The 11,207-nt window shown below is 57.7% G+C and overlaps 5 protein-coding genes across 5 annotated transcripts in view; 3 read left to right on the forward strand and 2 right to left on the reverse strand.

The window, feature by feature from the left end:
• Positions 1-232: 232 nt before the first annotated feature.
• On the forward strand, positions 233-4,071 carry GUITHDRAFT_142399 (hypothetical protein; the record flags this gene model as incomplete). Its single annotated transcript, XM_005827934.1, has 4 exons — positions 233-1,545; positions 1,576-3,585; positions 3,711-3,880; positions 4,010-4,071. The coding sequence occupies 4 exons, from the start codon at positions 233-235 to the stop codon at positions 4,069-4,071; spliced, it is 3,555 nt and encodes a 1,184-aa protein (XP_005827991.1).
• A 1,912-nt stretch (positions 4,072-5,983) lies between these two features.
• On the forward strand, positions 5,984-6,705 carry GUITHDRAFT_153977 (hypothetical protein). Its single transcript, XM_005827935.1, has one exon. It carries the CDS (start codon positions 6,004-6,006, stop codon positions 6,274-6,276), a length of 273 nt encoding a protein of 90 aa, XP_005827992.1. The 5' UTR covers positions 5,984-6,003; the 3' UTR covers positions 6,277-6,705.
• Positions 6,706-6,805: 100 nt separating this feature from the next.
• GUITHDRAFT_153978 (hypothetical protein) lies at positions 6,806-8,091 on the forward strand. The gene is made up of 7 exons (XM_005827936.1): positions 6,806-6,832; positions 6,984-7,222; positions 7,267-7,308; positions 7,385-7,448; positions 7,494-7,571; positions 7,624-7,669; positions 7,710-8,091. Exons 2-7 carry the CDS (start codon positions 7,085-7,087, stop codon positions 7,798-7,800), a joined length of 459 nt encoding a protein of 152 aa, XP_005827993.1. The 5' UTR covers positions 6,806-6,832; positions 6,984-7,084; the 3' UTR covers positions 7,801-8,091.
• A 77-nt stretch (positions 8,092-8,168) lies between these two features.
• Positions 8,169-10,082, reverse strand: GUITHDRAFT_113021 (hypothetical protein; the record flags this gene model as incomplete). The annotated part of the gene is made up of 7 exons (XM_005827937.1): positions 8,169-8,260; positions 8,339-8,576; positions 8,704-8,988; positions 9,092-9,181; positions 9,228-9,282; positions 9,324-9,547; positions 9,591-10,082. The coding sequence occupies 7 exons, from the start codon at positions 10,080-10,082 to the stop codon at positions 8,169-8,171; spliced, it is 1,476 nt and encodes a 491-aa protein (XP_005827994.1).
• Positions 10,083-10,413: 331 nt separating this feature from the next.
• The window catches only part of GUITHDRAFT_153980 (hypothetical protein), a gene marked incomplete at its 3' end in the record, with an annotated part of 2,421 nt that continues 1,627 nt past the window's right edge, over positions 10,414-11,207 (reverse strand). Inside the window, exons 6-8 of the mRNA XM_005827938.1 lie at positions 11,073-11,185; positions 10,848-10,912; positions 10,414-10,687 (exon numbers count right to left, since the gene is read on the reverse strand). Of these exons, the coding sequence (XP_005827995.1) occupies positions 11,160-11,185 (26 nt within the window). The remainder of the gene's footprint in view (positions 10,688-10,847; positions 10,913-11,072; positions 11,186-11,207) is intronic.

Raw genomic sequence — 11,207 nt, forward strand, 5'->3', positions numbered from 1 at the left:
TGATCCGACAGCAAGGCGTGCCTGTCCTTGTACAGGTTCTGTGCACTGGCACAGACGCTACCCACGAAAGGTCGGCTGGCGCTATCTGGAAGTCATGTGTGAACGACCAGTCAATCAGGGAGGGAGGGAGAGGGAAAGGGAGGCCTGGGAGTGAGTTTGTCGGTGTAACAGTGCAGGAAGGATGAGGGTCTGACTACAATAGTTTGAGCAGGTTCGGACTGTTGGCAAGAGAATGAAGGATATGGAGCCAGTCCCTCCCTCAAAGCTGAGCAGAGCAGAGAAGCTGAGGAGACCAGAATGTGTTACGAGGGTGCGAGGGAGGAGGGAGGAGGGAGTATGGGACTTTGGGAATGTCTGGGCAGCCATACAAGAAGTTGAGGAGAGCGCAAATAGCGAGTCAGTCAGCTCGCTCAAGGAAGCGTTAAAGGAACAGGAGGCCTTCGGCTTTCAGCTCCGACACATCCTGGAGGCTGCCAGGTTCTCGGCAGAGAAGCGGGCCGGACGGTATGCGGTCGAACTCAGACATCTCGGCAAGGACGAGGCAGAGCAGCAGGAACATCAGCAGCAGCAGCAGCAGCAGCGAGCCACGCTACTGAAAGCATTGAATCGCTTGCTGAAACGACGGCAGCGGGAGGATGAGGAGGGAGAAGTGCGGGAGTGCTTGAGGAGCTGGCACAAAATGCATGAGCAGGCAGCCATGGAACAAGAGCTGAAGAAGATGGAGAAGGATTGGGCGACCTCCGTCCAAGTCCTGCTCAAAGAGGTCTCCTCCCTCTCCTTGTCTTCACCCTCCTCGCCCTCCTCCTTCCCTCTGCTTCCTGCACCAGCTCTCTCCGCCATGTTCGTGCATGGCTCTGGTCGCATGCTGACGAAGTTGCGGGGGCAGGTGAAGGTCGAGTCTCGCTGGAAGCTTCAGGCCCTCAGCACTTGGGGGGCAGCGAGGAGGAGGAGCGACTTCCTTGGGCTGTGCGCGAGAAAAATCTCACGGAGGAGAAGGAGAGTGCTGTGTGTGCGATGCCTCGTGTGCTGGTGGAGTCTCAAGGAGGAGAAGGGGAGGAGGAAGAGGAAAGAAGCTTTGGCCCTCGATCGCCTCCATCGGAGGATCTGCAGGAGATGGAGGTTGGCGGCAGAGCTGGAGAGGCAGGAGAAGTTGGTGATGATGAGACTGGAGGCGGAGAGGCGGAGAAGAACAAGAGCAAGAGCGTGGGAGATGCTCTGCTGTTTCACGCGGAAGCAGAAGATGATGAGTAGGCGAATGACAGCGGTGACGAGAGGAGGGAGGAGGAGGAGACTGCTGTGGTCCGTGCGAATGTGGGAGGGGGCGATGAAGAGGAGGAGAAGAGCGAGAAACGCAAGAGGAAAAGAGGAGCAGAGGAGAGTGCGATGCGTACGGAAGGCGTTGGAGGAGTGGAATAGAAGGAAGCAGCAGAGGAAGGGGGTAAGTAAAGAAGAGGAGGTGCTCGAGGATGACCATGGTGCAGGCACGAAGAAGACGTCAAGGTCAAGAGCGACGGATGCTCGAGCGCTCGCTATCAGCTCTGACAGGTTGGATGGAGCGGAAGAAGTTTGAAGCAGCGAGGCAGACGAGGATGAGGATGCGGAGGACGCGGCTGATCCTGACTTGCTGGGGGAAGTCACCGCCAACTGCTGGAGCACAAGGAAGTGCGTTGAGAGCCAAGGGGAGCAGGAGGAGGCGGCAAGCATGATCTCAAGGGCGAGGATGCTGATGACGAGGAGAGAGAGCAGGAGATGGAAGCGGCTGGTGTTGCACGAGCTGTTTCACGTCCTGTGCCACCAGCGAACCAGCAGGCGAGGCAACGCGATGCTCCTCTCTCGCCAGCGACGATGGGCGGAAAGAAGAATCTTGTACTGTTTTGAGGAGGAGACGGGGAGGAGGAGAAGGAGGAGGCAGGTGGTGCAGCGAGTGAGGGAGGGACAAGCGAGGGCATGTCAGGAGAGAGCGCTGTGGGTCTGGATGGAATGGGGCGCGGGGAGATGGAGGGTGAAGCAGGAGGCGACGGCTCAGCGGTTGGAGAGGCTGGAGGAGGCAATGCGGGAGTGGAAGATGCTGGGGAGGATGCAGAGGTTTTGCCGGACGCAAACGATGCAGGTGGCGGAGGCGTTGGGGGAGAAGATGAGGGAGGAGGAGGTGAGGGGGCAGGAGACGCGGCAGAGGCTGGTGCAGCTGACAGTGCGAAAATGGCTGATGAGAGGAAGCAGAAAGTTGCTGCTCAGCTTCGCCTCCTCCTGTAGGCGCATGAGACGAGCAAGAGCCTTGGTGGAGGGCAAAGTCGGGAGAAGAGAGCGCCTTCTCCTCTCCTCCCTCCTCTGTCTCTGGTGGGAGGCAGTGGGGGCAGCAGCAGCAGCTCAAGGAAGGAGTGAGAGGCTGAGAGAGCGAAGGTGGAGGGAGGAGGGCAAGGACCAGTTCATCGTGTGGAAGGAGCAAACTCAGTTGTCGTTGGAGAGAAGGCGACTGCTGGCGATGAAGAGAGAATGGACAAGAATGCGACGAGCTACGAGGGGAGGAGGAGGAGGAGGAGAGCGAGTGATATGGGCAGACCAACTTGTGAGGCTGTTGGAGCAGAGCAGCAGGAAGACGCAGCAGCTTATCTTGTCCAGCTGGAGAAGAGCTGCTTTCTGCCTCTCCGTCGCGAGCTCGCGTGCTCTGCGTCGCCTCGTCTCCTCGTCGTTCGCTCAGTTCGCGTTCGCTGCTCGTCATGTCGCGAGGTTGAGGAGGCGTCTGAGCACCTTGGCTGGTCGGCGACGCAGAAAAGTCTTGGAGTACGCGATCCGAGCGCTTGCGGCTGCGCAAGACGCAAGTCAAGGAAGTCAAGGATGCCAGGAGGAGGTGGAGGAGGAAGTAAGAGGTGAGAAGGCAGAGACAAAGAAAGAGAACAGAGAAGATGGAGAGGGGCAGCAGGAGCAGGAGCAGCAGGAGCAGCAGGAGCAGGAGAAGCAGAAGGAGGAGGAGAGGATTGACTCCTTGCTTGTCTTTGCCGAGTGTGTGCTTGCTTGCTTCGAGAATGTAGTCAGTCACTTCAGGGCGTTAGGAGAGGAGGAGGTCAGGAAGGAGCGACACAGAGAGCCGACAAGAGCGAGAGAAAGTCTGCAGGGACAAGCGGGCGGCGAGGAGGAGGCGAGAGGAGGGAAGCAGAAAGCTTCTGTGACGAGGACGCGGCTGAAGGAGAATGGCAAAGGAGGAGGAGGAGCCAGGCAGAAGCATCTCAAGGAGCATATGACGTTGAAGACAGAGGAGGACGAGGAGGAGCTTCATGTCTCGCATGCTTCGCTCCCTCAGTGGGGCAGAGAAGCAGCTGCCTGCTCGCTCCTCTCGCAGGGTCGACGGACTTTCCTCCTCCTCTGCTGCTTCTTCGCGGCTTGGAGCAAGGTCGCGTCGGAGCTCTTCCAGCTGAGGACTGGCTTGAGGATGATGGAGGAGAGGGAGAGGAGGAGGAAGATGCGCCATTGCCTCTTCTCCTGGCAGGTTCGAACCATCGACGAGCTGCTGCTCACCGACAAGTGGCTGCACAAGTCACCCGTCCTGAAGAAGCTACAAGGATTAAAGTTTACCTTGAGGAGGAGGAGGTGGAGGAGGAGGAGGAGAAGGCCTGCGAGCAGATTCCTTCACGTCCTCGCTCGTCAACCACCAGGTGATTTACAGGCGCAGCTCTGCCTCCTCCTCCTCCTCCTCCTCTCATGGTCACTCGCAGCTGCTTCGTCACCTCAGATGCTCGGACAGCATCCGACGACGAAGATTCTTTCGCTGAGAGCCGGGAAGGCATCGATTTCTCCTCGCGCTTCCTCTCCTCCTCTCCCTTCCTTCCCTCCTGCTCGCTCTCGCCCACCAAGAGTTTCCAACCTTCGTCGCTCGAGCACTCTGGTAACGAGCTCGCCTGTCCCTCCTTCCATCCTGCTTCTTTCCTTTTCTCCTCGATCCTCCTTCACTTCTTCTCCCCCGCTCCTAGAATTTCTCCTCCCCCCCCCCTTTCCTCTTCTTACTTGTTTGCAGAAGTTCTTCCGGCAAAAGGGCCGCTCACTCCTTCCACCCCCGACCACCCGCAAGCCCTCTGACCCCAGCAAACCAAGTCAAGGAACAAACCGAGGAGGAGGAGGAGGTAAAAGCTTCGGCAGACGGAGATCAAGTTTCAACACGTTTAATAAAATTGTCTTTCCTCTATCAGCTTGAGGATATTTCTCTGCGCATCTCTGAAACCCTTCCTCACTGCCTGCTCGTCCTCTAACAGCTTCATTTTCCTCCCCTGTCCCTCTCCCTTACTCTGCACCCCCCTCGAACTCTCTTCCCCTCCCTCTCCGTCTCCGTCTCCCTTTTCCTTCCCCCTCCCTCCCCCTCCCCCACTAGCTCCTATCACTATCACCCCCTCTCGCCCCCCCTCCATTCCCCTCGTCCTCGAGCTTGACTCTGCATCAAGCATCCAGCTCGCCTCCTCCCTTCCTCGTAGGGAATTTTTGTCACTTCGCGCCTTCGCAGCCGGAAATAGCATCTTCAGCGCTTCTTCAAAGATGTCCAATGAGTCTGGCAATGCTGTGAGCTCCTCCTCCTCCTCCTCCTCCTCCTCCTCCTCCTCCTCCTCCTCCTCCTCCTCCTCCTCCTCCCTCTCCTCCTCTCCTCCTCTCCCGTTCCCTCACCACCATCCCCACCTCCTGCTCCCCCCTCTTCTTCGTACCTGCTTCCTCTTTGGTGAGATCGCTCTTGTTGCATCTCTCCACGAGCACGAGGTCAGCGACTATGCTGAACTCTTGACTTGCGAATTCCCTGCCAGAACTCATGCTGGTCGACCAGAACCCAGTCATGCTCGACGAGTTCTTCCTGGCAGACGTCGTCGGTTTCATCCCTCGTCGATATTTCCTCCCTCCATTCCTCGTTCTCGTCCTCCTCGTGCCATGCGCTGGCGCTGCAAGAAACGAGTAGCAGGACATGTAGCAGACCTGCGAGCGAATGGCGTGAGGATGACACCCAAGAGACTAACAAAGACTAACAAAAGACTATCAGATGCCCTCCCCCTCCTGCTCTCCTTTTCTCGTCTCCGAGCCTCTTTCCTGCTCTCTCCTCCTCTATGAAGGCTCTGCTCTGCTCTGCTCTGCTCTGCTCTGCTCTGCTCTGCTCTGCTCTGCTCTGCTCTGCTCTGCTCTGCTCTGCTCTGCTCTGCTCTGCTCTGCTCTCCCTGTCGCATTTCGCTGCATTTTGACGGATGGGGGTCCAAGGCTGTTCGATAGTACCCGTAATAGAAGAGGGGGGGTACGAACGGGAGATAAGGTGGGTAGGGGTAGAAACTCAGGGGTAAAAGATTGACGGCAGGCGCATCAACGGCAGGATGTGCCAGGGGGTGGGGGTGGGGGACTTACCAAGTCCGCCTCGGAGGTTTATCCCTAACCGGTCCGCCTCAGATTTTAATCTTTCCAGATACCCCCACCCCACCTATGTACTGCAAAGGCCCACCAGGGGTAGTGGGCCGCTTCCCAGCAAGCAGTCGACCCCAAACACCCCTCCCTTCCTCAAGAATGTGACAGTCACAAACATGGTGGGTAGTACAGCGAAAATTTATGATGGAGGGCGAGGATGGGAGCGACACAAGTGACATGTACAGATGTACGAAGATGGCAAGCGACATAAGAAGAAGTTCTATCTTTGCTTGGGGCTTCATCGATCTGGCTGAGATCATCAGGAACCTCACTAATCGACATATTGTTCTCCTCAATCTCTCATGCAAAAGCATCAACAAAGCGATTCAGGACGACACCCAGTGCTCTGAAACTGTCAAGTCTCGCCTGGACGCATGCCGAGCATCTCATTGCAAGATGATCAAACGAATGAAGTTGAATTGGAATGGACTGCAGTGGGTAAACCCGCCCCCGCTTACAGACATGTGCCTTCTATCCTTGTACTCCTTTGCTGGTTGTACCATGTGTGTGGCGAAGCGCTTCGACAAATCAGTTGAGGTTGTGTTCGAGGGGTTTGGCAGCAGGCTTTGCAAAGATTGTTACATGTCTGAGACTGTAGGAGAGTTTGTCATCGAGCGAGTGTACAATTTGAGCCTGCAAGATTGCCGACATCTGCCTCACAGGATCATCGAATGTCAGTTTAACAAGTCGAGAAGAAGAGAGCAGCGAAGATTTCTGAAACGCGACATCGAGAAGATGGCTGGAAAACATTTGAGCCCTGATGAGATCGAGATGGAGGCTTTTGCCGCCAACGTAACGAAAAATATTGTCTGCCTCGGAAAATCGCTAGGACGAGAGGAATTGGCGAGAAGATGAAGAAGAGTGACACCTGAGTCGCCATGAAGCTTGTGCGCATCTTGAAAGTTCATGGTTGAGGATCTCGTGAGATGATGGCCCTCCTTACATGGTGTGTTGATTGATCGCTCACTCGTTGCTTCCTCTCCCCTCGTAGATCAAATTTGCGTATGAAAGTGTGAGATAATCTATCGTGCCTGCTGTAAAGCCTTCAAGTATGTCTTGTCATGTTTCAGATCAGCGAAATTACATGGAGCGAAAGGATGTCCTCGAAGAAAGTCTTGCTGTGCTCGCAGTCTTGGTCTCTATCGTGACTCTCTCATGGACTTGTCGGAGGAAGTCTGGTGACGAGACTTGAACAGTGAGGTCGCAAGAGCATCTCGACGTCTGTCGCAGTGACCGTGATCATACTCTTCCTCTTCCTCTTCCTCTTCCTCTTCCTCCTTCTCGTCCTCATCTTCACTCAGTCACCTGTACTGCTGTTCACCAACCGACCGACCACCTACCCCTCCCATACCATTTCCCTTTCAAACCACCGGTACGAAGAGGCACCCGATAGAATGGAGGGATGAGGCAGGTGAGGGCAGGAGGGGGGAGAAGGGAAAGATGGGAGGAGAGAGGAGGAGAGAGGAGGAGAGAGGAGGAGAGAGGAGGAGAGAGGAGGAGAGAGGAGGAGAGAGGAGTGGGAACGGGAATAAGGAGGTGCTGTTCCACTGACTGGGCGTCAGGCGAGGAGCGAGCAACAACATGCAGGCGGAGGTCTCCTGATGGAGAGGAAGGCAGCAAGTCACGAGCTACTTCTCTGCCTCTGACGGGTGGAGCTGGTGGGATGGGTGCGGGTAGATCCGTGCAGAGGGTCGCAGCGGTGGAGGCGGAGGATAGCGGGGGCGCGAGGGAGCGGAAGGCAGAGAAGGTGAAGGAGAAGAAGAGCAGGAGCAGAGCCCGACAGACGTACGTGGACGTGGAGGTGAGGGTCCTGTGCTCCTAGAGACAAGTCTGACTCAGAACCAGGACGACCATGTCGCCCTCCCCCAGCACCTCGTCCTCGGGCAGGTCAACCTCCTCCTCCTCTCCTCCTCCTCTCCTCCGCGTTCCCTCGCGGCCAGCTGGTCTGACAAGGGGAGGGCAGGACATGGACGAGCGAGGCCGCTTCATCAAGATGACGAGACGTCCGCTCATGTCGCTCATCAGCAGTGGGCGAGGAGGAGCTTCTTTGCTGCGACGCTGACGAGCTGCAGGTGAGGGGAGCAGCCTTCCTGGTCTGCCTGCTGGACTGCGGACGGATGGCTTCTACTTCCAGCCACATCTGCCTGCAGGCAGGTCCTCTGTCCTCCTCCTCCTCCTCCTGATCCTCGTCTTGTGTAGCAGGGGAGGAGGAAGAGAAGGAGGCAGGCGGCGGCTCGGGGTCGGAGAGGTGAGGAGGACGGAGGGGTGCAGGGCTGAGGGTGGAGCAGGAGAGTTCAGGTTGTGAAGCCACTTGGAGGAGGAGGCGAGCGAGTGTACTACGTCATCGAGAAACCCTCGAGTCCTCAAGGAGACCCGTAGAGGACAAGAAGGGCCAGGCGGCTCCTCCCTCCTCTTTGCTCCCTCACGCTCCTTCATCCTGCTCCTTTCTTCTTTCTGCTTCCTCCCTCTTCAATGTCTGCGGGTCAACTCCCAGCCTGAGAGCAAAAAGTCAGGGAGGGGGGCGAGCGGAGGTCAGGAGGAGAGGAGAAGCTCGTGATCGCTTGTCCGCACCTCTCGCTCTCAGCATCGCCTTCCTTCATAGTGAATACTACTGTCCAGTAGCCCATGGACCCTCCTGCGTCTCTCTTGCTCTGCATTGTAGCTACTTTATATCTATCTAGCTGACCATGAAAGGTAGTGGAAAGGGTGGTGGAAATGAGGACGAGGAGGGGATGGGGAGGAGGGCGTTAGCTAGAGGGAGCAGCAGGAGCGCGGAGGAACTTGAGGGAGGAGCTGACGCGACGAAGACTGACAGGAGGCCCAAGCAGAGCGAAGATGTCTGAAGAAGAACGTGAGAAGATGCGGAGGAGAAGATGCGGAGGAGAAGAGGGGGAGGGGAGCTAGGAGGAGGAGTCACCAGTGAGGGACGGGCCGCCGTCCTTTCCTGTCAGTGCGAGGCGAACAAATTTCATCATCGCTCCCTTGCTCATAGCCTTCGCTCCTGCTGCCTTCGCTGCCTTCCTCGCTTCCTCTATCAGCACGTCCAGTCCTCCTCCTTCCCTCCTCTCGGCTTGCTTCTGCAGCTCCTGCTCGAAGTTCTCTAGGTGTGCGATGACTTGCTCGCGAGCCTCGGCTGCCGTATGAGAAGCGAGGGCCTGAAGATAATGAGGCGGATTCTGAGGAGGGGGAGGAGGAGGAGGAGGAGGAGGGTAGAAGAGGATGAGAGAGAGGAGGGAGGATGGTAGGAGAGGGAGCAAGGAGAGGGAGTGGAAGCATCGGCACCTCAGGATCAGGGTCTGTCCAGAAGTAGAGAAATTGCGACAGTATCTCGCTCCTCCGCTCGACTCGCTCCACCACCGTCTTCACCACCTCCTCGAAGTACTTGTCGTCCTCCACCCGGTCGGCGAGGATCGGCTGGCCCGAGACCTTGACGAGCTCGCGCAGGCGAGGACCGAGCTCGAGCCACAAGCCTCTCCTGCCCTCCGAGTCCTGGCACATCCCCCGCAGCACCGACGTCTGGATGGAGCTGAACTTGCCGATGTCTACTCGCGTCCCATGCTTGTGTACCTGCAACAACCTCAGGTTCTTACTTTGCAAACCCCTCCCTTCCTTCTCCTGCTGCTCCTGCTCATGCCCCTAGTCCACCTGCTCCTCCTCTTCTTTTCCTCACCTTGGATAGATCGAACTCTTCTATCAGTTCCTTGACAGTCATGATCTCCTTGGAGGGAGTGAAGCCCATGCTCGCCGTGTAGCTCAAGATCTGCTGAGGGTCAACGATAAAGCCTCTCCCTCCTCCTCTCCCTCACCGCCTTCATCTCGAAGCCCTGGCGCACGAAACTCTCAACGGTCCCATGCTCGTGCCTGCAGGAGCATCAGACTGCAGGAGCTCTCCTCGCCTCGACCTCTTGGAGAGTTTCCCGCCGTCAGGGTTGAGCAGGAGGGGCAGGTGAGCGAATGGAGGGGGAGGGTGTCCAAGGGCCCTGTGGAGGAGGATGTGCTTGGGAGCGGAGGAGAGCCACTCCTCGCCTCGGATGACGTGCGAGATGCCCATGTTCTGGTCGTCCACCACGCTTGCCAGGTGATAAGTCGGCAGCCCGTCAGACTTGACGAGGATGGCATCATCCACCTTGCTTGGGGATCACAACTCGCCCTCGCACCAGGTCCTCCACCTCAGCCTCTCCCAGCTGCTGCAGCGCTCGCTCAGCATCTAGCCGGATCACTCCTCCTCCTCTTCTTCCTGCTCCTCCCAGGAGATCCTCAGCTGCTCGCCTCCGGAAGACGAAGCTGCCAACGCGCGCTTCCTCTTCCTTCCGGTACCTCTCCACCTCCGCATCGTCATAGCTGCAGCGGTACGCCAACCCTGCCTGCTCCAGTCTTGCTGCTGCTGCTGCATAAAGCTCCTTCCTCTCTGACTGCACGTAGGGACCGTGATCGCCGCCTACTCCGTACCCCTCGTCGGGGCCTATGCCGGCATCTTGTAGCATACGGAGGAGGAGGGAGGCTGAGCCAGGGACAGTCCGTGCTGTGTCCGTGTCTTCAATGCGGAGGATGAAACGACCGCCATGCTTGCGCGCGAAGAGAAAGTTGTAGAGAGCCGTCCGCAGCCCTCCCAGGTGAAGCAAACCAGTAGGTGATGGCGCGAAGCGAACCCTCACCGTCATGGCAGGGGATGAAGGGGAGGAGGAGACGTAGACACAGTGAGAGAAGTAAGGCGAGGGAGATGGAGGATGGTAAGGTAGACGCAGGGAGGGGGAGGAAGGGAGTGGAGGGAGGAAAGGAGAAATTGATGAGGGAATTGTGTGTACCAGAAAGCTGGGAGACCTCGTCAGGTTTTGAGTTCAGCTTGCCAGGTTGCCTTTCAGTTTTGCGGCCGGGCCGGGCAGGTGACCGCCGCGGCGGGTCCGGGCCCCGGGTCCGGATGATTATGAAGTTCGGAAGCGGATTGATAGGGCGGCAGGGCCGGGCCGCTCGGTAGTAGAGGCGATGGGAACTCAGAAGAAGAGCCGCCGGGTTTACTCAGTCGGACTCCCCGCAATCGAAGTCCTCAGGCTCGACTAAGTTGAGCGGTCGGTATCATGGGTGACCGTCGGACTCTCCGGGCCGCTGAGGCCCGGCAGTGAGGGCCCGGCCGGCTCCTCCTCAGTCTTGACTTATCCTCCTCCTCCTGACTTCTCTTCCTCTCGTTCCTTCAGGGAGGTCGCGGGAGATGCACCTGATAGTGGTTGGTCCGCACGTTGAGGATGCGGACGAATCTCGAGCCCTGCTCCTGCTGGGAGTGAGCTGGGGGACAAGCAGCAGAGCGAAGAGTAAAGCGGGGAGGAGGAGGAGGAGGAGGAGGAGGAGGAGGAGGAGGAGGAGGAGGAGGCAGGAGGATGAAGATGAGGGTGAGGAAAAGGCAGGAGGAGGGAGAGGAGGACAAGTCTCACTCGGTTTCTGTCGTAGATGAATTCAGGGCGGATGGTTCGAGGATCGACAAGTCGCGTGAGATCACCTGCTCACCCCCTTCAGCTCCTCCTCGTGCTCCTGTATCTTCCTCCTCCACCTCCTCCACCAACACCACCACTTCCTTCCCCCGCTCCTCCTCCTCCTCCTCCTCCTCCTCTCCTCCTCCTCCTCCTCCTCCTCTCTTCTCGTCTCCTCTTCAGGTTCACCTTTCTTCGCCAAGAAGTCCTGGAGCTCTCGACGAGCTGCTGGGATCCAGCTGGGGATTTCCTTCATGACGAACGTGTCCTCGTCATTCACCGTCTCTCTGGTGAACCCAACGCTACAGCCAGAATAAGCCAGAG

Source organism: Guillardia theta (assembly GCF_000315625.1).
Source record: "Guillardia theta CCMP2712 unplaced genomic scaffold GUITHscaffold_63, whole genome shotgun sequence".
NCBI classification, from domain to species: domain Eukaryota; class Cryptophyceae; order Pyrenomonadales; family Geminigeraceae; genus Guillardia; species Guillardia theta.